The following is a 23303-nucleotide window of genomic DNA, read 5'->3' as shown; positions in this document are numbered from 1 at the left end:
ACAGGCTAACACTCTAATTATTGAGCAATACAGGCCAGAGCTCACTATTGACATTTTAGTATATATTCCTCAGACTTCTTTTTCTGCATGTAGATAGATAGACAGGCAGACAAATGTATGTACAGGAGTGTTGATTTAAAAAATAAAAAAAAAAAAGTAAAATCCATGGCTAATTGTCCAGATGCAGCCACCAGAAAACCAAGGGAATGGTTGCACTGTATGGGAGGGGGAAGGGATGACTTTGCTCTTCAACTGTGATTTGTGTGTGTCTGTGCAAGCATGTTAAGCATTTCTCTGTCTTGTGTTCATTCACAGCTATGATTAGTGCTCATCCCATCCATTCCCTCGATAACCCTCACCATCATTTCCACTCCAGCAGCCTCGCTTCTCCAGCTCGCAGTCATCTCTTCCACCCAACCAGCCCATGGCCCATTGGCACATCCATGTCCCTTTCAGACAGGGCTGATTCCACAGGTGAGAGACGAGGACTGCATCCCAGGTGGAAATATTTCCAAGAGTTGGCAAGTTGAAGTGGGGAAGGACTTGCCTGCTTAGAAGGATTTAGAGATTTTCTCAGTGTTATATATTTATCATAACATTTCTGTTCCTGGCTCAAATCTGTTTCTGTAAAATTGACTAAGCTTTTCTCGCAAAGTCATAAGTGCTCAGTGCAAGTCATTTTAGTAAAAACACAATAACTCTAATTACATAATCATGTCTTCTTCCAACAACTTGTATTTTAATTGAGTTCTATTTTCAGTTAACTTTTTTTAACCGTCCAATTTGAAAGAAGACCCATTTTGTGGGATTTTCAGACATTGGAGGTCAACTTTGCCTCTCAGTCACCTTAATTTTGGGAGGTTTCATAGGACAGCCTTAGGTATTACTCAACAGTAGGTTTTACATGCTTCTGCCAGGGAGCAGAGTAAGAACAGCATCTGAGGGTGGCAAGGCCAGCAGCCTCATGGGGTTGGTGCATAATGTAATCCTCAGGTTGCCTAGTGGATTACTGAAATGAGAAAGGGCTTCAAATGGGAAATTAACCTAACAGTCTGCAGTGTGTTTAAAGAAACACATTGCCAGGCAAATATTTCCCAGTTTGGAAACCTTAAGAAGCATTATGAAAACAGTTTTATGGAGGAAATAGTGAAAATGAGGGTATAGTAAATGGAATAGATACAATTATTCATCATTAATTGAAAATTAATTTTCACCCTCTCAGTTTTAAGGTACAAATCTAGTCATGGCTCATATATGAATCATAATCTTTCTATCATTTGTCTATTAATAGTAAAGTTATTAGTAGAACTAAGTGTTGGTGGTTCTGGAAAATATGAGAATTTCAAGTGAATTCCATTTTAAGAGAACCTCAAAACTTCATGCTAGAAGTTAGTTTTGCCAGTAGCATCCCCTCTCCTTTATATTTTGATCTATTATAATCATACCAAAAATATCAAATGAAGACCAAGGCTTTATTAATGGATGTCCAGTAACCCCAAAAGTTATCTCCTCCCAAACCTTTTCTTGGCTTGGAAAGTGCTGCTAGAACTCATGTCTAAAATTGGCCTTCCTACTATCTCCCCCAAAGTTTGGTATTCTGCCTTGAGGGAAAGACAGTGCACTGGAGGCTGTATGGAGAACTGAAGTCTGCCTTACAGAGGTGGTCTCTGATACAACAGCATCCAGAAAGCCACCCTCTAAACCTGCTCTTGGAAAGCCATTTTGTATCCTGACCCTGTTAAGGCAGATGAATCTCACCCACTAGGCTGTGTGTGGTGCAGGTAGGAAGAGGTTGGCCAGAAGCCTGGCAGCTCCTACCCAGCCCTCATCCTAGTGGTGGTTCAGTTGGTGGAAGTTCCATTCTGATGGACTTAGGCAGAATGGAAGAGAGGAAAAGTAATGATTTGCTTTATAAAGGGTTTTTTTTCAGTGGCCTGAGGGTATAAATGGAGGTAATACTAGTGGTAGAGTCACTGAAGATGTAAAGCAAGCATGTCACACTCGCTGCCCAGGGCCAAATGCAGCCCACAATGAATATTTTTGCAGCCCAGCCAATATAATGGTATGTAAGAGACATTTTAATTAAAATTTCATAATTAAATTTTTACAATATCCTGCTATACATAATTATTAATAACAAACTATAACATTCGCTAATTACTGATTACTAGAATTGTGTTGCATTCATTTCCCTCCACTAATACTAGCAGCGAATATTTTAGTAGCCAATTGCCATTGTCATTAGTCATAGACTGACTTGTTTGGTGTGCACAACAGGAAATATTTTCTTTTCGGAGAACAAGAAAAATAGGTTTATTTGCATTATGCTTATTTGTGCAGTTATTCAGTGTCTGGTAAGTTAATGTTCAAGAAAAAATACTAATTTTTATTAAAATGTTCTTTTATTTATGTTAATAATGACTCATTTACTTCAGCCTTTTATGTTCAACATGTCTCTATCAAAATAAACATATGTTTCTATGAAAATTGGAGCTTTTGTTTTTTGGCAGCCTACTTAAACCTTGTTTATATGGCCCATGTTAGCCTTTGAGTTTGACATGCTTGGTGTAGAACAAGTATCTAGAAGTGATCAAATTCTCTTACTGCTGTGCTTTCCTGAGCTCTGGAGCTCAGTACTGCCCTACCACCAGCCCTGTGTGTGTGGGCTCGGCATGACTAGACTCTGGCCAGGGCAGTCCTCCCGCTAGTGAGCACTTGCTGTGTCTTGTCCTGGAACATTTATTATGTCACCACCACTTGACATAGGAAGAGCACTTTCCACTTGTCCAAGTCAATGGGCAGTGTTAATTTTTTGTGTCTTAAACAACTCTGAAGTTGGCCCCTTGCCAGCAGAAACTTGTGTTATAGCATAATGACCTAAAATACCTGCCAGTGCAGGCTGACATGGTCCTGGCTGAAGCCTGCTCCCTCTCCTAGTCCCTGCTCCCACCCTCACCCGCTCCCTCTAGGCCCAGGTCACACTTAGCAAGCAGATCAGCAACTCCCAGCTGTGGGGGTGGCTAGCTTAAGCAAGCACAAAAATTAAAATCCTTAGCCTGATAAGGTTGTAATGGTCAGGCTTTTAGCACTTGAGGAGGATGCTGAATCCTTCATCCCTGGGACCCAAGACCTTTAAGCTAAGGGGTAGCACTCATAACTGGAATGGCCTGTCTCCTAAGAGCCCAAGGGAACAAAATCATTGCTCCCTTAACAATAACATCAAGAAAATAGGTTGGATTCTACAGGTTGCTCATACTGAAAGAGGATTACTTTCTTTTTTAAGGATGAGAACTCTAGGAGTCAGGGAAGGACCTCCTTCAGGCTGCCTGATACAGCCTGTCCAGAGCTGGTGTCCTCCAGGCCCCTCCCCAGGGTACGAATGGTGGTTTGCACCAGCTCCCATTGTTTTCATATGGTTTCTCTGGGCTTCGGTGCTGCTGCCACTCCTGCAGGGTTAGGGCATGGTGGCATTGGACAGTAGTGTGTGGTGGGTTGAAAGATGAGTTTGGGAGTCCAGCTAGGGATTCAGATTCCTTCTTTACCTGTTCTCACTCTGTCCTAGGGCAAGGCCTAATATCCCAGTGCCTTCTGAGTTACTCTGAGGATTGAATGAGCTAATTGAATGAAAAGTGTTTAGCACTTTTCATAAGGCTTCTCAATCTCCAGTGAATCTTGCATATTCTTCCTGTTTTATAGGTGAAGAAACTGAGACTCAGATTCGGTGACTGCCAAGTGTACTCAGCTAGTATGTCAAGATTATAGAGTCCAGGTCTATCTGATCCAAAGCCAGTGCTTTTTTCACCCCACACGCAGCCTCCCTGAACAATGACCCTTCCTCACATATTTTTAGATTGTTACCATGTTTTTTCCATGTCTTCCCCTTTTCCAGGCTGACCAGACCCTATTTCTTTCTCTCGCCCCATCGCCCTCATATGCATAATCTTAAAGCTCTGTGTAGCCCTCTATACCAGTTGGTTGTCCAGGTCTTATTTGAGCTGTAGGGCTGTTGCTCTGGTGAGGCTGTGCATAGTCCACTTAGGACAGGCAGGGACTGTGGCATTGCCCCTTCTACAGTAACCACCAGGCCTTGCAGGCAGAATCGGTACTTCCAGTACCCAGCTAGCCTTGGTGACTAAACATATTATCTATGAAAGTCACTGAGACTATCAATCAATCAATGAAACTAAGTTTTCTTTTATAATTATTTATGTCTAAATAGCTAGTATTCTCATGAACCTTTAAAATACATTTTTGTTGGTTAGAGAGAGAGAGAGAGAGAGAGAGAGAAACATCAATGATGAGAGAGAGAGACTTCAATCGGCTGCCTCCTGCACACTCCCTACTGGGGATCAAGCCTGTAACTCAGGAATCGAACCATGATCTTCTGGTTCATGAGTCAACTCTCTGTCATTGAGCCATACTGACAGGGCTCACAAACTTTTATATTATATGTGCTCCATAGTAAATACCCAACAGAACTTTAAATATCTAAAATTATGACCACTTAGCTATGTAGCTGAAAAAGTTTCAGTAACTGGTTGACAAAATTGTTTGTGACTCTTTTAGATTAGTCCATTCTTCCTTAGCCTTGGCAGAGGTGCTTATCCAGGGACCTTGTTGCTTACTAAGGGGTCCGTAGAAACAGCCAGAACTTGGGGATGTATATATGTTTAATGGATTTTTAAAATGCTAACATCTAAACTTTCCTGCTATAGAATCCATTCGAAATACCCCCAGCACTGACACCATGCCAGCCTCCTCGTCTCAGACATGCTGTACTGATCACCAGGATCCTGAAGGTGCTACAAGCTCCTCTTACTTGGCCAGCTCCCAAGAGGAAGATTCAGGCCAAAGTCTTCCTACCGCCCATGTTCGCCCTTCCCACCCATTGAAGAGCTTTGCTGTGCCATCCATCCCACCCCCGGGCCCACCCACCTATGATCCCACACTGCCAAGCACACCATTACTGTCCCAGCAAGGTGAGTGAAGACAACAGCATTGGAGGGACCCTTTAACTCTGGCTTATGGCAAAAAATCACCTCTTCTTTAAAGAATAATAAAGCAAGTACCCTTCAAGTTTCTCCCAGCAGTTTGGAGTAGCAGGGTGTCACCACCCCTCTCAGGGAGGATGTGCGCTTTTTCCTTTGGGAACAGGAGACCAATTGATGGGGAGTGAAGGCTGACTTTTTATAGGTTGCTTTGGGTGCAGGATCCTTGGTGGTCATACCCAGTGGCATGGCTGTGAGCAGCAGATAATCCTCTGCTCAGCCTCCCAGAATTGACTCTCTCCACAGGGTCCCGACAAGCCAAAGGAGGGGCAAGGAGGCCAATGCTTGGAAATAAAGAGGAACCTTAGGAAATTAATTCCCTGAGTCTCCACAGCCAACTCAAAGTCCTCTGACCTCAAAGGCATGCCTTTCCCCTACTTTTCTACATTATTATCTATTGCAATGGTTTGTTTCAGAATAAGTCAGTGGTTCCCAAGCTTTTTGGTCTTTTTTTTTTTTTTTTAATAAATCTTTATTGTTCAGATTATTACAGGTGTTCCTTTCCCTCCCCCTCCCACCATAGCTCCCCTCCACCCAATTCCCCACTCCACCCCATGCCCTTACCCCCCACCTCTGTCTTCATCCATAGGTGTAAGATTTTTGTCCAATCTCTTCCCATACTCCCAAGACCCTTTTCCCCCTGAGAATTATCAGTCCACTCCCTTTCTGTGTCCCTGATTCCATTATATTCACCAGTCCATTCTGTTCTTCAGACTTTTTATTCACTTGATTTTTAGATTTACTTGTTGGTAGGTATGTATTTGATGTCTTTTTGTTGTTCATAATTTTTATCTTTACCTTTTTCTTCTTCTTCCTCTTCTTAAAGACTATCCTTCAGCATTTCATTTAATCCTGGTTTGGTGGTGATGCACTCCTTTAGCTTTTTCTTGTCTATGAAGCTCTTTTTCTGACCTTCAATTCTGAATGATAGCTTTGGTTGTAGATTCATCACTTTGAATATTTCTTGCCACTCCCTTCTGGCCTGCATGGTTTCTATTGAGAAATCAGCTGATATTTGTACAGGTACTCCCTTTTAGGTAACTAACAGTTTTTCTCTTGTTGCTTGTAAGATTCTCTCTTTGTCTTTTGCCCTTTGCATTTTAATTATGATGTGTCTTGGTGTGGTCCTCTTTGGATTCCTCTTGTTTGGATTTCTGTGCGCTTCCTGGACTTGTAAGTCTATTTCTTTTTTTAAAATAAATCTTTATTGTTCACATTATTACAAAAGTTCATCATTTTTTTTCCCCTCCACCAGGTTCCTACCACACCCTCTGCCCTTCCCACCCCACCCTCCCCCACAGTCCTCATCCATAGATGCACAGTTTATGTTCAGTCTCTTCTCACACCTCCCACTCCTCTTTTCCCCAAGGGAAAGTTTTCTGTCATTATTTCTTCTAATAGGTTTTCAGTGTTTTGATCTCTCTCTTCTTCTGGCACTCCAAAAATTAGGATGTTGGTATGCTTAAAGTTGTCCCAGAGGCTCCTTACATTATCTTCATATTTTTGGGTCCTTTTTTCTTTTTCTTTTTCCAGTTGGGTGTTTTTTGTTTCCTCGTGTTTCAAATCTTTGGTTTGATTCTTGGGGTATGTTGATCTACAGTTGAGTTTCTGTAAATTCTTTATTTCAGACAATGTATTCTTAATTTCTGACTTGCCCTTTTCCTTTTTTTTTTTTTTTTTTTTTTTTTTTTTGGCATTCTCATTTAGGTCCTTAAAGGTCTCATCAAGTTTATCAGCAGTTTTTAGAAGATTCTTGAGTAACCTTATAAATGTGGTCCTGAACTCCATGTCGTCCCGTAGTTTGCTTTCCTCCATTTCCCCCTTTCTTGACATTCCTCTGTGCCTTCGCATTTTAGCTGCTTCCCTGTGTTGATGGAGCAGCTTTGTGTGGTAGATGATCCACAGGGAACAGTAGCTCAGCCTCCCCAATCACCCAAGGTGGACAGTCTTGGTACACACCTTTATGGTGTAGTTAAGCCTTGATTGCTGTTGGTACCTTGGGAGGAATTGTCCTTTAGGCCAATTGGCTGTGTGGACCCACGTTTATAATGGAAGAACTGCTGTGCTGGAGACATGCTATGGTGTAGGACTTGTTGCAGTGGGGCTTTGGTGCTTACTGAGTCTGCCTCTTAAATGTGTCAGTTACGGATGTGCAGAGTTGAAATCTGTGTCTCACACTGACCACTAGGTACACTGGCTTCTGGATCTCCAATGGGGTGCAGGTCAGCTATTGTCTGAGGTCACCCTACAGGAGCTACAGCAAGAACTACAGTCCTCTCTTCCCTGCTTGGGATTTGTAGATTATGGAGCTGTCTGAACCAGTTTGCTAGTTAGCAGTGGTAGTGAAGGCCATTCATATGCAAAAGCTGCTGCTTTGGGCTTGGGTGTGTTTGTAGATTGTACAGGGCAGAGTCTTAGGGTGTGGCAAACAGCAATGGCTGGCAGTGAGCCATCCTGTGCCTCCGACCTCATCCCATGTCTCACACCCCAGCTCAGCAAACAATTGTTCCTCCACGCAGCTCTGCAAGCCAGCCACCCTCACTTTCCGACCCGAAGGCAGACAGTCCAGCTTCTCCCTGTAGGAGTTTGGGTCTCACACATCTCCCCTACAGGTTAAAGAAAGCAACGCCCACCACCAGCCAAGATCCGCTGCCAGCCCATATCATGCACCATTGTACCTCAGTTTTTCAGCGTTTGTGTGCTAAATACTCCCCTCTCTTTCCATCTGGTTGTAGAACTTCCACTCAGCCAAGCCCTCCTGTGGTGATAGACATTTTGCCTTTCTTTTTTTTTTTTAAATGAATCTTTATTGTTCATATTATTACAAATGTTACTCATTTTTTCCCCCCTCCATTGCTCCCCTCCACCAGGTTCCCACCCCACCCTCTGTCCTTTCCCCACCCCCCATTGTCCTCATCCATAGGTGTACAGTTTTTGTTCAGGCTCTTCCCGCACCCCCTACTCCCCTTTTCCCCGAGAATAGTCAGTCCACTCCCCTTCCAGACCTCTGATTCTATTGTATTCACCAGTTAATATTGTTCATCAGGTTTTTTAATTCCCTTGGCTTTTAGTTTCACTTGTGATAGTTATGTATTTGTTGATCATAATTTTTATCTATATCTTCTTCCTCTTCCTAAAGAACCCTTTTCAGCAATTCATATAATTCTGGTTTGGCGGTGATGAACTCTTTTAGCTTTTTATTATTTGTGAAGCTCTTTGTCTGGCCTTCGATTCTGAGTGAGCGCTTTGCTGGGTAGAGTATTTTTGGCTGTAGGTTCTTGCTATTCATCATCTTGAATATTTCTTGCCATTTCCGTCTGGCTTGCATGGTTTCTGTTGAGAAATAAGCTGACAATCGTATGGGTGCTCTTTTATAGGTAACTACCTGCTTTTCTCTTGCTGCTTTTAATATTCTCTCTCTGTCTTTTGCTCTTAGCATTTTAATTATGATGTGCCTTGGTGTGGTCCTATTTGGGTTTCTTTTGTTTGGGGTTCTGTGCACTTCCTGGACTTAATAAATCTATTTCTTTCCCCAGGTGGGGGAAGTTTTCTGTCACTATTTCTTACATTATTCTTTTGGTATCTTCTTCTCTCTCTTCTTCTGGGATCCCCATAATTCTGATGTTGGTTTGCTTGAAGTTGTCCCAGAGGTTTCTTACACTACCTTCAACTTTCTGGATTCTCTTGTCTTCTTGCTTCTATGGAGGAGTGTCCTCTGGCTCTTTGTGTTCCAAATCTTTGACTTGATTCTTGTGACCTTCCATTCTGTTTTTAGGACTCAGTATAATATTTTTTTTAATTTCAGACAATGTATTCTTTATTTCTAGTGGATCCCTTTTCATCTCCTCATAGGTCTCGGCCTTTTCTAGAAAATTCTTGAAAAACCTTCTAAGCGTGGTTTTGAACTCTATATCCAGTAGCTTCTTGTTCTCCATTTCTTTTGATTGTGATCTGTTTCCTTGTCTTGGCATTTTCACAGCTTCCCTGAGTTGGTAGGGTGGCTTTGTGTGCTAAGGTGTCCTATATAGTTCAGTGGGTCAGCCTCCCAGTTACCTGAGGTGGACAGTCTTGGTGTAGCCCTTTGTGGGCTGTGTGTGCAGTCTTGTTGTTAAGCCTTGCTTGTTATTGGTATCACTGGGAAGTGTTGATCTCCAAGCCAATTGGCTATGAGGATCAGAAGTGTCTCAGCCAAGAGGGTTTCTGTATTTCGCTTGGATGGGGCGGAGTCTCATGGTGGCACAGCCAAACTTTGGTGAATCCCGCAAGATTGGTTGCAGGCACGCGCACCTCTTTGGTATAGGCGCAGAGCAGCTTTGGATTCCTGTCTGTTTCTCCCTAAGAGAGTCCTATTCGCGGCTAATGAGAAAGCTAGCCACTGGAAGGGCTTCTGTGCTCCGCTTGGATGGGGCGGAGTCTCAGGATGGTGCAGACAAGCTTTGGTCAGCCCCTCCCTATGAGGGTCTGGTTTCTGAGTCCCGCAGTAATGGCCACTGGCTTCACACACCTCCGAGAGATCTCTGCCCACTGCCTGACAGTCTGGCCTCTCCCTGTCGAGGGCCATCTATCAGCGCAATAGGGTGGTTCTGTTTTCCTCCCAAACAAGAAAGTTAGCCGCACATTAGCTGTCTGCCCTCTCCTCACGCAGGGAGTAAGCCATCAGCGAACTCCGCCTGCCCTCTCCAAGCTCCACAAACAAGCCAGCAGCGAAGTCGGGCAGCTGCCTTTTCGCACGCACAGTTCTCTGCACCTTCACAGTTCCTGAGGTTCAACGTGCCTTCTCTCTCCATCCCAGATGGTAGCGCCTCCTTTCAGCCAGCCGTCTGGCGCTTCAGGGTGATGTTTCCCCTGTTTTCCAGTTCTAAATTCAAATTTGTTGTGGTTGGTTGCATTCAGTTGTCTACCCTATGCCGCCATCTTGGTTTCTCCTATCTTTTTCGACATTTTGTCTTTTAGTTGTAGGTTTGAAATTGTACACGGCCGCAGTTTAGGTGTGTTTACCTACGCCACCATCTTGGGTTCTCCTTTAAGCTTTTTGGTCTTAGGACCCCTTTATACTCTTAAAAGCTGCCACCACCACAAGAGCTTTTCCTCAACATTTACTGTATTACCAATTAAAACAGAATTTTTAAAAATAATTCTTTATTGTTGAAAGTATTACACAGTCCTCCTTTTCCTCCATTAACTCCCTCCAGCCCACCCCTACCCAGGCCTTCATCACCCTATTGTATGTTTCCATGAGTTAGTTATGCATATATGCATACAAGTTCTTTGGTTGATTACCACCCACCCTACCCCACCTTCCCTCTGAGATGCCACAGTCTTAAAACAGAAATTATAAAACTATTTTACTCATTTTAAAATAGCAATACATCTGCCCTGGTCCTGTGACTCAGTTGGTAAGCCAAAATGTTGCAGGTTTGATCCCTGGTCAGGGCACTTATAGACATATTGGATACAGCCAATCAATGTTTCTTTCTCCCTCTCTCTCTCTCTCTCTCTTTCTCTACACATATACTCTTTATCTCTCTAAAATCAATAAAACATCCTTTGATGACAATCAAAAAACAATAATAAAAAGCAATACATCTATCATATTAAGATAAATAGCATATTTTAATGAAAAATTATTTTTTGAAAAGAAAAATGTAGTTAGTGACATTGTGTTACAAATCTCTTTTGCAAATCTCTTTAATGTCTGACATAATAGAAGACAGTTTCATTCTCCTACCTGCTTCTGCATTCAGTCTGTTGTAATATGTTGTTTTGTTTGAAGTATAAGAAGAAAATATGGGCTCACAAATATGTGGTCAGATAAGGGAAAAGTATTTTTAAAACTTTTTTTCCCAGATAATTGCAGATATTCTTTTTTGATATTACAACAAAACTCAGCAATTTGTAGTTTCTTATAGTTTATGTGTAATTTGGAATCAGAAATCATCTCTGCTTCATTAAAATCCATCTATCTTGTACTTTGAATGCATAATGTTGAACACACCACACACATTAATCATTTTGAAAATGTTTGCTTATTAACTTATACAGATCTTCCAAATCTTGATATGTTTTATTATGTAATATCTAAAAACATATTCATTAATATCACCAAAGTTTGTAACTATTGAGAAGCTCTCAAATTTATGGTGGCAGTCCTGGCCAGGGGTTAGAGTGTCAGCCCACATATCCCAGGCCTTCATCAGAGCGCATGTGGGAGGTAACCAACCAATATATCTCGCACATTGACACTTCTCTCTTTCTCACTCACTCACTCTTTCTCTCTCTCTCTCTCCCCTCCCCAACCCCCAATCCCTTCTACTCTCTCTAAAAATCAAGGGAAAAAATAATATCCTCTGGTGAGGATTAACAAAAAAAATCAAAAACTCATGGTGGCAGATAGATTTCTGTAAGATTGGTTGTTACTTCACCTCTTTCATTTCTGATTTTGTTTATTTGGGTCCTCTCTCTTTGCTTCTTGGTGTGCCTGGCTAGAGGTTCATCAGTCTTGTTTATCCTTTCAAAGAACCAGCTTTTGCTTTTGTTGATCTTCTGTTTTTTGTTTTTTTGTTTTTTGGTGGGTTTTTTGTTTTGTTTTATTTTGTTTTGTCTCTCTGTCATTTATTTCCGCTCTGATCTTTATGGTTTCCTTCTGCTTACACTGGGCTTTTCTTACTGCTCTCTTTATTTTCTTTTTTTTTTTTTTTTTAATATATGTTATTGATTTTTTACAGAGAGAAAGGGAGAGGGAGAGAGAATTAGAAACATCGTGAGAGAGCAACATTGATCGGCTGCCTACTGGGGATGTGCACAAAACCAATGTACATGCCCTTAACTGGAATCGAACCTGGGACCCTTCAGTCCATTGGCTAACACTCTTACTCACTGAGCCAAACAGGTTAGGGCTATTGCTCTCTTTCTAACTCTTTGAGTTGTAGGGTTAGATAATTTATTACCATTTTTTCTTGTTTTTTGAGGTAGGCCTGTAGAGCTATGAACTTCCCTCTCAAAACTGCTTTCACTGTGTCCTATAGATTTTGGATTGTTGTACTTTCATTTTCTTTTGTTGCCATGATGCTTTTTATTTCTTCCTTGATCTCTCTGGTAACCCAATCATTGTTTAATAACATGCTATTTAACCTCCAGGTGTTTGGATTTTTTGTGTTGTTTTCATTGTAGTTGATTTCTACTTTGATGCCATTGTAATTTGAGAAGATGCTTGATATGAATTCTTGAATTTGAAGAGACTTTGCCTATTTCCTAATATGTGGACTATCTTTAAAAATGACCCATGTGCACTTGAAAAGAATGTATATTCTGTGACTTTAGGGTGAAATATTCTGAAGATGTCAATTCCATCATCTGGTGAGTTATTTAGGGTTGCTGTTTCTTTGTTGATTTTTTTGTTTAGAGGATTTATCCAGTAGTGTTAGTGGGGTATTCAAGTCACCTACTATGACTGTTGCTGTCAATCTCTTCCTTGATATCCTTCAGAAGTTTTTTTTTACGTATTTGGGTGCTCTGTATTGGATGCATATATGTTTACCATAGTTATATTTTCTTGCTGAATTGCTCCCTTTAGTATTATGAAGTGGCCCTTCTTATCTCTTGTTATGGCCTTAACTTTGAGGTCTAATTTGTCATATATGAGTATTGCTTCTCCACTTTTTTTTTTTTTTCCATTCACCTGAAAAACCTTTTTCCATCCCTTCACCATCAGTCTGTGTGAGTTCTTTGTTTTCAGGTGGATTTCCTGTAGATAGCAGATATATGGGTCATGCTTTCTTATCCACTCATCTACCCTATGTCTTTTAATTGGGGCATTTAATCCATTTACAAGGGAGATCCCTTAGAGGTAACTTTCTGTCTCTCTCTGGCAGCCTTTAAGATGCTTACTTTGTCTTTGGTGTTTGCCATTTTAATTAAAATGTGTCTTGGTGTCAGTCTTTTTGGGTTCATCTTGTTTGGGACTCTGAGCTTCTTAGAACTGTGTGAGTTTTTTCTTCTTCCAAATATCAAGGACGTTTTCTGTCATTATTTTTTCAAACAGGTTTTCTATTCCTCTCTCAGTTTCCTCTTCTTCTGGAACCCCTAATATGCAGATGTTGTTTCGTTTTCATGTTGTCCCAAAGTTCCCTTAGTCTTTCCTCCTGTTTTTTAAGGTTTTTTTTTTTCCAGTTGCTGCTCTGCTTGGGTATTTTTTCCTACCTTGTTTTCTAGCTCACTGATTCTCTGCTTCTTCTAATCTACTATTGATTCTTTCTATTGTGCTCTTCATTGAAGTAATTTCATTTTTCATTTCTTTTTGGTTCCTCATTTCCTCTTGGTTCTTACACATATTACTGAATTTGTCTTCCATCCTTTTCAGTGTCCTTATGGTCATTGCTCTGAATTCTCTCTCTGACAAATATGCCTCCATTTCGTTTACTTCCTTTCTGGTGATTCCTTCTTTTTTTTTGTATGGGGCTGTTTCTTTGTCTATTCATATTTGCTATTCTCAGGGTGTCTGATTATGTAGCTCTCTTTCTTTTGCATTGACTTAAAGACACAAAATACAACACAACAAGACACAATGCACAGGGCACCAAATACAAATGTATTCACAATACCAATAATCCCAAACAAAGGTGACCACCAAAGAAAAGAGAATTAGGGGAGAGAAAATATTGCAAAAATAATACTGAGAAAAGAAAGAAATGCAAGAGAGAAAAGAAAGAGAAGAAAAAAGAAGGGGGGAAAAATATATGTATATGGGGGAAAAACTTCAAAAAAGCAATAGCTAATCCAAAAAATGCAAACAACAAATACCCTAACAACAAACACACTGCTGAATCTTAGGAGGCAGAACTTATTTCCAGAAGGTAAGGTCAGAGAATCGAATGAATGGGAAAATGTCCACGATTCAGTATAGAGGAGGAGAAAGAGAATGAGTGTATAAGAAGGAAAGTAAAAAACAAAATACTAGTACCAAAAAAGAAAAAAAAAAGAAAAAAAAAAAAAAATATATATATATATATATATATATATATATATATATATATGTAAAAGAAAATTTATATATTAAAAAAACTCCCCTTTCTTTAATCTGTCTATACACTGAGTGGCCAGATTATTATGATCTCTGAATGCATAATAATCTGGCCACTCAGTGTATATCCTATATAATAAAAGGCTAATATGCAAATTGTCCCCTCTACCAGGAGTTCAACCAGCAGGCAGGCCGGCCAACTGCCCATGTCCCCTCTCTCTAGCTAGGCTGGCTGGACCCCAGCCATGCACGAATTCATGCATCGTACCTCTAATGTATGTATACACACACACACACACACACACACTGAGTGGCCAGAGTATTATGCATTCAGGGATCATAATAATCTGGCCACTCGGTGTATATTCATTTATTATTGGAAAAGGAGAATAGAGAGTAGATAGGCCAGAGTTAGTGATTGGAATTAATTAAGCTATTAGTAGAAGAAGAAAACAAGCAAGGAGAAGAAAAACAGAAGCAAACAGAAGGGGGGAGGGGGCCGGGGGAGGAATCACAACAAGACAGAAAAAGGAAAAAGGAAAAATATTTGGCTAGTGAAGAAAGATAAGAGAGAAATATGCATGGACTTGAAGCATGGGAGAGGAAATTAGATATGTGAGTAAGATCAGTTTTAAAACAGGAGTAAAAAGAAAGTATAGAGAAAAACTAAAGCAGAGACAGAGTAAGAGAAACAGGATGAAAAAGGGGGAAAGTAAGGAAGAAAGTGTTGGCATAAAGGAAAAAATTGAGATAGAGTAAAATAATGCTAAAATAAAAATAAAAATAGAATGTAGAACACTGATCCCAAAATAAAATAAAATAAAAAATAAAACTTTTTTAAAAGGTAAAATAATAGCAGTAATAATTTAAAAGGTGAAATCAAGTGAGAAAAAAATAGTTTCTTAAGTAAAAGGTAAATAAAAAAGTTAAGTAGTGAAGGTTATTCACTTCCTCTACTGTTCTGCCTGGCATGTACGTTTCTTGTCAAGTAGTCAGCACAGTGTTGAAATTCCCTGCGATCCATTGCTCCTGTGTGTCATAAGCCACAACCTTGTTTTCAAGCAGCGGGATCTCTCTGCTCACTTTGTTTCTCTATCTGCCTTCAGTTATATTTACACAAGTGTCAATTTCTAACACAACCCTTGGGTGGCAGTGTTTCTGTATTAATTTCCAAGACCAAATAGCTCTTCAGCCCAGTGTATAAACTCTTCTTTCCCTGCTGCACTTAATACTGGGTTGAAAGGATGTACTGATCCAGAGCTTGTTTCCTGCTCATCTCTCCTTATTCCAATCCCCAGTTTCTACAGAAACAACTTCCCCTGTAGTCTCGGTGAGTGTTTTTAATTAGAAGATACTGTGTACTGGGCTTAGTAAGCAAAAGCAAGGTAGTAAAAAAGACAAAGGAACCATGCCAACACGCATCTTTCTCCCCAAAGCACTGTGTGCCTAGTAAAGAATTTCAGTCTGCCTTTCTGGGGCTTATATCTAGAGTCCCCCTCTGCCAGAAACCCTGTGGACCCCCTTCCACATTTAAGGGTACACTGACCCCAAGGGCCATGGATTTAGTGGAGCGCAGTCTCCCTCTGAGACTCTAGTCCTCGCTGCACTCGTTTCTCCCTCCAACCCAGAGATCAGATCTTACCTCTCTCCAGGGGATCTCTGACTTTTCTGTTCAAGGATTGCTTCACCAGCTGTGTTTAATTTGCCAATTCCAGGTGGGTGTTATCTGATTCAGCTGTTCCTTCTATATGCTCTGTGAGAAGGCTCAGGGCCCATAAGCGTATTCAGCAATGCTTTGTCTCCCCCTGGACAAACTTTTTAGGTGCCCATGGCCGCAGAGGCTGGAGTCTCTGTGTTCATGGGTTTGCAGCCGAGGCAGCTGGTCCCTGGGTATTGTGGTTTCAGGTCCCGGGAGGTATCCAAGGTCTCCCCGGTTGAAGGTAAGGCTGGGCTTCCCATCACAGCCGCTCTTCCCTTTAATATGGTGCCATCTCTGCTGCAGAACTGGCTACTCCGAGAGAGATTTCAGCAGTAGTAGAGGCTGCCTGGCTAAGGGAACCTGGTCCACCAGTCCCCAACAGTCCTGTGGAATATAGCTGTTCCTTACTCACAAATACACATGTCCACACATTCTCCTTTCACTCACTCACACACTGTCTTGCAACTTGCTGGCCTGTCAGCCACCATCATGGATCCAATTTCTTACTATTTGTACCAGTCAATAATACGGATTTTTTTTCAATAGACAGAGTTACCCATATGTTGATATATATATATATATATATATATATATATATATATATATATATATATATATATATACACGATTTGATATGTATGCTATTTTGTTAACAGCTAGCTTCAAAACTTCGTATGTCAAATTTGTTGAAGGTGTTAACATCATAAATATTTTTATGCTTAAAAAGGTTGAATTTCGCCCTAACCAGTTTGGCTCAGTGGATAGAGTGTCGGCTTCATGATAACGCACCATCATACAACTTCAAAACCAGTTAAAGACGCGTTAAAACATCTCAGCCACCCGCCGTATTCACTAGACCTTGCTCCTTCACATTACCACTTGTTGCCAATGGATGGCACATGTACTTTCTGAGCAGCACTTCAAAACGTATGAAAAAGTGGAAAATTGAGTCTCTGAATGGTTTGCCTCAAAACAAGAAAAGTTCTATTGGGACGATATCCACAAATTACCTGAAAGATGGGGAAAATGTGTAGCTAGCAATGGACATTACTTTGAATAAAGCACTTTTGATGTTTCTCTTGAAATTATCATGTTTTCTTTGATTTCAAAATCAGCCATTATTAACCGGTACACCTTGTATTTCTAAATGCAAGATTTTAAAAACTCTAATTTTACTCGAAACTTAATGTCCATTGTTTTTCTTGAAGTGACTGGCTTACTTCATTCACTTACTAGAAAATGTCTGCCAAATGCTTAAGTCCAGATAACTGGCTTGTCAGTCGCTTTGAACTAACATTGGTGTTCATGAAACAAGTGACAGTACAGTTCACAACACGGGCTGCCCCAGGTGTCTGGTGGGAACAGTTCTCCCACCTTGGTATACAGCAGCAATCCTGTGTGCATACTTTCCACTTTATCATATAGAATATTTAAAAGTTGTGTAATCAAGATCCAGATTTAATAAAATAATTTTTACTATTTCATAAAGAATGATCTTAAACTGACTGCTTTTAAACTGCAAGTGTGTATCAGTGAGCGATTTTACAGTTTGGTGCCACTACCTTCACCTATGCTTGGGCTCTAGCAGTTTTACCCACTGTTGCTTTTGTACCATTAGTGTAAGGGCAAAAATACTGTAGTATGATTATCAAAAGACTTTAATCTATCAGATATCCTGCAAGGGGTCCATGGATCACTATATTACCGTGTTTCCCCGAAAATAAGACATCCTCTAAAAATAAGACCTACTTACAGTTTCCTTCTGAGTGAAATATAAGGCATCCCCCCGAAAAGAAGCCCCCCCCCCCCAGGCTAAACATGAGAGATTTGGTCCACTGATTCTGAAAGAAATGGAGTCACAAGAAATTCACCAGGAAATTCAGGAATTAGATTGTTATGATGATGTTCCAGAAGGTGATGACATGATTGTCATTGAATAAATGAATAAATTCTTGATATTGTAAGATTCACAGTTTGTCTGGTTTGTGTTGACAACTACCATACTACCATACCGTATACAGGTAATAAATTTCCTTCATTTTCATTTAACAATAAATTTGTACAGTATTCTTCTTCATGGAAAAATAAGACATCCCCTGAAAATAAGACCTAGCGCATCTTTGGGAGCAAAAATTAATATAAGACACTATCTTATTTTCGGGGAAACAGGGTAGAGGCCCACTAAACTAGGAGGTTAATTTTCTAAAGCCAAATGTAATATTTCCTCTGGCCTCTTGGATGCCCTGCTTTCTCCCTCCTTCCATCTTGTTCCGGGGCCTTCTTAGTGCCAGATTGCTGCACTGGGTCTGGGTGTATCCCTCACTAAGTATATCCCTTCATGCGGTTTGGTTGGAGCAAGCTTAACTACACACCTGACACTGCCCTCTCCCCTCAGCTCTGAACCATCACATTCACTCAATGAAGACGGCCTCCGTTGGAACCTTAGGAAGGAGCAGGCCTCCCATGCCCGTGGTGGTTCCCAGTGCCCCCGAAGTGCAGGAGACCACGAGGATGCTGGAAGACTCCGAAAGTGTAAGTTCATGGGACCAACAGCCCGGCCAGCTTTCCAGGAGCATGTCCCAGGACATGAGTGTGCAGGTCCTACTGATGCTGTGCTGGGCCAGAGTTTGAAGCAGGTTCTCTCATTCACTCTGTAGACATGCTTAATGGAGCATCTCTCTGAGCCAGGAACTGTGTGGAAGCTTAGATCTGCTTTCTCTTACACTCACTCTGATGTATCTTGGATTAGCTTATCTTACCAGCCTAGCTAGTGATTTTTTTTTCTCCCCAACCCACCACCCTCCTTTTTTTAATCTACTCTCTCTCTCTGGTCCTCTTTTCTTGGTTTAAGTCATCCACGTGTTCTTTCACCCTTCAGTCCTACTTCCTGACCTTTTCTGGGCAAGATGATAGAGGGGAAGATTCCTAAGTGGATACTTTCACACGAAAAATAAACGGGCTCCCTAGCTGGTTTGGCTTAGTGAATAGAGCCTGCAGACTGAAGGGTTCTGGTTTGATTGCAGTCATGGGCACATGCCCAGGTTGTGCGCTCATCCCCAGTAGGGGGCATGCAGGAGGCAGCCCATTAGTGATTCTCTCTCAACATTGACGTTTCTCTCTCTCTCTCTCTCTCTCTCTCTCTCTCTCTCTCTCTCTCTCTCTCTCTCTCTCTCTCTCTTCCTCTGAAATCAATAAAAATCAACAGGACTTCTCCTTGCTTTTTCTCTCTTGCATTCCAGTAAATATGTCTGAGACTGCATTTCCAACTATAGGACTCTTTAAGAGGAAAGCTCAGAGCCCAGAGATTATGGGACAAATTGATTGTGACAGAGACCTAGATAAACTGAGAAGATTGTTACTCTGGACAGAGTATGTTGGAGGAGAGGCATGTTGCATTGTGAAGAAATGAGTGGCTGCTGGCTTGGGGGCTGAGTGGCCTTGGCACCTCCTTCAGTCTGGTTCCTCTGGGCCAGCAGGGTTTCCATTGTCTAGTCTCTCTGGGGAACTTTACAGACCCTCAGGCCCTCTCTGGGCTCGTCTTCTGGATGGTTCCTCCGGTCCGGTCGCACCCAGTAACAGTGTTCTCTTTTCCTTAGAGCTATGAACCAGATGAGCTAACCAAAGAGATGGCCCACCTGGAAGGACTAATGAAGGACCTCAACGCCATCACGACAGCATGACGTCCTTCACCAGGACGTGACTCCAGAACTGAGTCTAGAAGTCTTGGGACTCAGCTTGGGAACAAGGAATTGTACAGAGGATGAGAGACAGCACTTGAGAACACAGTGTGAACACGCAAACAAGCCTGCATCTGCATGGGGCTACTTCTGGTCAGCCCAGAAGAAGCCCATGTTGAGGCAGCTTCCCTTTACCTACTGGTACACTGCAGGATCGGGCACCATGGGCCAAAGTTTTGTGTCTAGGGAAGAGGCAAGAAACCTAGCCTCCCTTTTACTTTGTGGTCAGGCTGTGTCTTCGTGCTATGACTGCATCGCCTTTACAGAGTGTAGACATTGGCATTTATGTACAGTTTTATTTGCGTCCTATTTTACCTTCAGAAGAAAAACACTATTAAACCAAGGAAGTCGTGGTCTTCTTCACAAGTGATTGACATTTGACTTGTCTGAATTATGTATGGAAAGTCATCGACAGCGTGGGTTGTTCCAGGGGTAGGCTTGTTTTTTTGTTTTTATTTTTTAATTATGAGTTTGCATCCCCTACCAGCTGTTAACCCATCACTTTGAGGGGGGAAGAAATGTTGCATTGCTGTTTGTAAGCTTTTTTATTATTTTTTTAATTATAATTATTGAAGGTCTGACTTTCTCCTCTCATCACTGTGAGACTTCAGATCTATTTGAATCATATGTAATATTGAAAGGACTTATTTGTTGCTTCTGTGCAGTTTCAGTATTGGGGTGGGAGGGAGGGTTGGGAATAGGAATTGGAGTGGCTGCTGAGTTCCTGTGAGTGTTTCCATTGTACTTTTTTCAAGAAGCCTGCGGAGAATGGAAGCATCGTTATTGTCCTTTCCTGGCACGTCCATCTTTATTGTCACTAAATTGCAACTGGAGTTTCATGTGGACTAGTTAAAAATTTCTTCTGTGCAATAGGTGGGTTTAAGGATTTAGCTGCCCTGTGTCTTGGTCAGATCCTGATGAGAGTGCCCATACTGAGCAGTCAGGTACTGTATTCCCACTTGCAGGGGTATTGCAGACAGGGCAGCCCTGCTCCTGGGCAGTCAGAGAACAGGGTGAGCCTTTTTCCTGCTTTTGTCATCTGTTCCCACTGGGAAAGTTGAGGTTTAAGGAAGGAACTTTGTTTCCTCTTAGGACTCCTTGCATCTCTCCAGTTCCTGTCTTCAGCCAGCCCAGCTCTCCCTTCCATGTTGCAGTGGCTGCTTTACCCCTGAGGTTCCCACTTCCTTCTGAATGTGGTTCTTAAGTAGCATTGGATAGGGACAGTGGTGAGGGGCACAGGAGGCAGCTTTCCCTCCTTCATCTAGCAGCTCAGCTAAGCTGGTTAGAATGGGCAGCAGAAGGTTTCTGAGGTACAGTGAATGGCCTGGCCACTCACAGAAGCCTTTGTCTTTGCAAATAATTCATTTTTTTTTTTTTCTTAAAAAAGTAAGGACCTGAGTTTTTTGTTGTTGTTGTTTTGTTTTGTTTTTTATATTAAGAATATATTATGAAAAAATACAGGAAAGCCCTTCAGGCATTTCCCCCAAGAGAATGTGGAAGGCAGTAGAGAACAGCAGTTGCCAACCGGTGGTCCATGGGGTCTGAAAGGGCGACCACTGCTCTAGCCGATGAACTCTTTGTATTTATTATTTTGGGGCAATGAAAAGTGCAGTGCTGGGACTCCTGCTGCCGCGCCCCTGTTCACAGATGGTACTACCAGGCAGGGTTCTGCGAAGCCAGTGCACTTAAACTGACCCTGAAAAGAGCACTCACCAGGCAGCTGATTCCCTAGGAACTGGCTCACCTTCGCCCAAAGAAACATGCTCGGTGTTCAGGGCATTTCTTCTCATGAATCTTAACACCTGTTACCTCAGGGCCTTGGTACCTGGACACTGCCACCAAGCTGGGGTGGGTGGGGGACTATTTTTAAATAAAGTAACTGCTCAAAGTTGGGAATTTTTTAAAATTAAGAAAAAGGAAGCTATTCTGAATTGCACCTTTTCACAATTTAATACATTTTCTTACATTTCCTGTGGTTTTTTAAACGAAGCCATTGTATGTGTTATAATGTCGTAGGTGAGCAGCTGCTCAGCAGCTTTTTTCAGGAGCATCTGGAACAGATGTGTCTGCGCCTTGTTGCCTGCAGGGCCCTCAAGGGCTGCTGGGACTACTTGCTGTACACACTTGTTTGGCCTTTTCTGTAGTTGATGCTGTAAACTCTATGGCTTTTTAAAAAACAATTTCATGTTTTTATTTAGTATTGGAAATCCAATACACTTTTTTAATCCATTCAAACTCTGGTCTAAGTGTTATTTTCCTTTTTTCCTTAAGAAAACAACTTGGGGTCCCCTGTTTCCCAGCCTCAAATTGACTTCACCATTTCCCTCACAACTATAAAGGCAGAAGTTCTCAGGACACCGTTGAGGTGTGGCCAGAGAGCCAGGAGACTGCAGGCAGAGGTTTCCCATTAGCCCTGAAGATGAGTCCTGTCCCCACCTCTCACTGCTGCCCAGCAGGGACTGAGCAGCCTGAGGAACCACAGATGACTTCTGTCAGAAAACCCAGCAGAAAAGTGCACCTGCTGAAGGGTGTGTGGGCCTAGTCTGTGGCAGTGCCCTGGGCAGCAGCTGAGCCAGTTGGCACATGACAGAGCACCCACAGTAGGCCTGGGCCTTCCCACTCCCAACCCTCCTCTCTTGGGTGTATGACACCTAGAGCAGTTATCTACAAGGAGTCCCAACTTTTCCCAGGCTGCCTAGCCTCACACATTTGCTTTGTGCCTTAGCTCAAGCTACTATAACAAAAATACATTGACTTAATTAGCAAACATCTATTTCTCAAAATTCTGGAGTTGGGGAAGCTCAGGGTACCAGAGTTTTGCTGGTGTCTGCTTCCTGGTCCATCCTATCTAATAAAAGTATAATATGCAAATTGACCATACCTCCGCTACACCCACCAGCCAATCAGGAGCGAATACGTAAATAAACCCAACCAAGATGGCTGTGGCCACAGAGAGCAAGAGGGAGGCTTGGGTTTCCCTGGCAATGGAGGAGGCCAAGCTTTCTGCCTGCCCTTGCCAGCACAGGCCTCCACTCAATGCTACAAAGTTTCAATGACAGAAAAGTAAGTCCCAACAAAAATGATGGCAGCCACAGAGCTGGAAAGAGCAGGAGATGGAGCTTTCCACCTGCCCTGGCCTGCTTTGGCCTCCTCTCAAGGCTATAAAATTTCAATTATAGAAGATAAATAAGTCCCAGATACCAGGGCCTCCACTTGGATTGCCAGGGGAAGTGGCCAGCCTGCAAAACAACACAGGATCCTTGCTCAGGCCACCCTATGCCCCAAGGGAGCCCCCACCCTGATCCAGGACACCCTTTATGGCAAACCATCTAGCCCCCACCCGTGCGCCAGGTCTCTATCTAATCCTACCTAATGAATAATATGGAGTCGGAATAGACAGTTTTGTCCTGAGCCTCATCCTGGAGCAGAGCGGATAGAGGGAGCAACTGAAACTATTGGAATTCAGCCCAAATTTGGCGAGGAGATGCAGCTGGTAAGATAGTTTGCACCCAGAAAGGGCAGAAGTCCCTGGAAATAAGGTAAAATCAAGGATCTAAGTGGGAGTATCTGCCTAGCTTCTGTGTCCAAAGAGGCAGGGGGAATCTACAGGGTGCTGGGCCACATCCCTGATGACAGGCTAAGCATCAGTCTGTGAGAAAATAAAAGGGGGGGAAACCAAGGGACTGCGGGAGGTTGGGGATTTTGGACCTTGGAGTCTGGATGTTAGCTCTGAGCAAACTCTGAAAGGTTAGCTGGATCGTGCAGTGCCAGCAAGAGATAAGCTCTCAGGGATGCAGTCC

At 42.2% G+C, this 23303-nt stretch overlaps 1 protein-coding gene across 10 annotated transcripts in view; it reads left to right on the top strand.

Moving 5' to 3' along the window:
• NEO1 (neogenin 1) overlaps nt 1–20097 on the top strand; it is a 339481-nt gene extending 319384 nt beyond the window's left edge. For 7 of the 10 annotated variants that reach the window (XM_036456552.2, XM_036456600.2, XM_036456573.2 and 4 more), the window contains 4 exons: nt 316–474; nt 4716–4979; nt 18162–18298; nt 19363–20097. In XM_036456552.2, coding sequence (XP_036312445.1) covers nt 316–474; nt 4716–4979; nt 18162–18298; nt 19363–19446 — 644 coding nt within the window. In that variant the 3' untranslated portion in view covers nt 19447–20097. The remainder of the gene's footprint in view (nt 1–315; nt 475–4715; nt 4980–18161; nt 18299–19362) is intronic. The other 3 variants (XM_036456618.2, XM_036456609.2, XM_045587162.1) reach the window with 2 other exon arrangements.
• The last annotated feature ends 3206 nt before the right edge of the window (nt 20098–23303 follow it).

This window comes from Pipistrellus kuhlii, unplaced genomic scaffold, assembly GCF_014108245.1.
Source record: "Pipistrellus kuhlii isolate mPipKuh1 unplaced genomic scaffold, mPipKuh1.p scaffold_m20_p_1, whole genome shotgun sequence".
NCBI lineage: Eukaryota > Metazoa > Chordata > Mammalia > Chiroptera > Vespertilionidae > Pipistrellus > Pipistrellus kuhlii.
The sequence above is the reverse complement of the archived record's forward strand: the minus strand, read 5'-3'. Positions and strand labels throughout refer to the sequence as shown.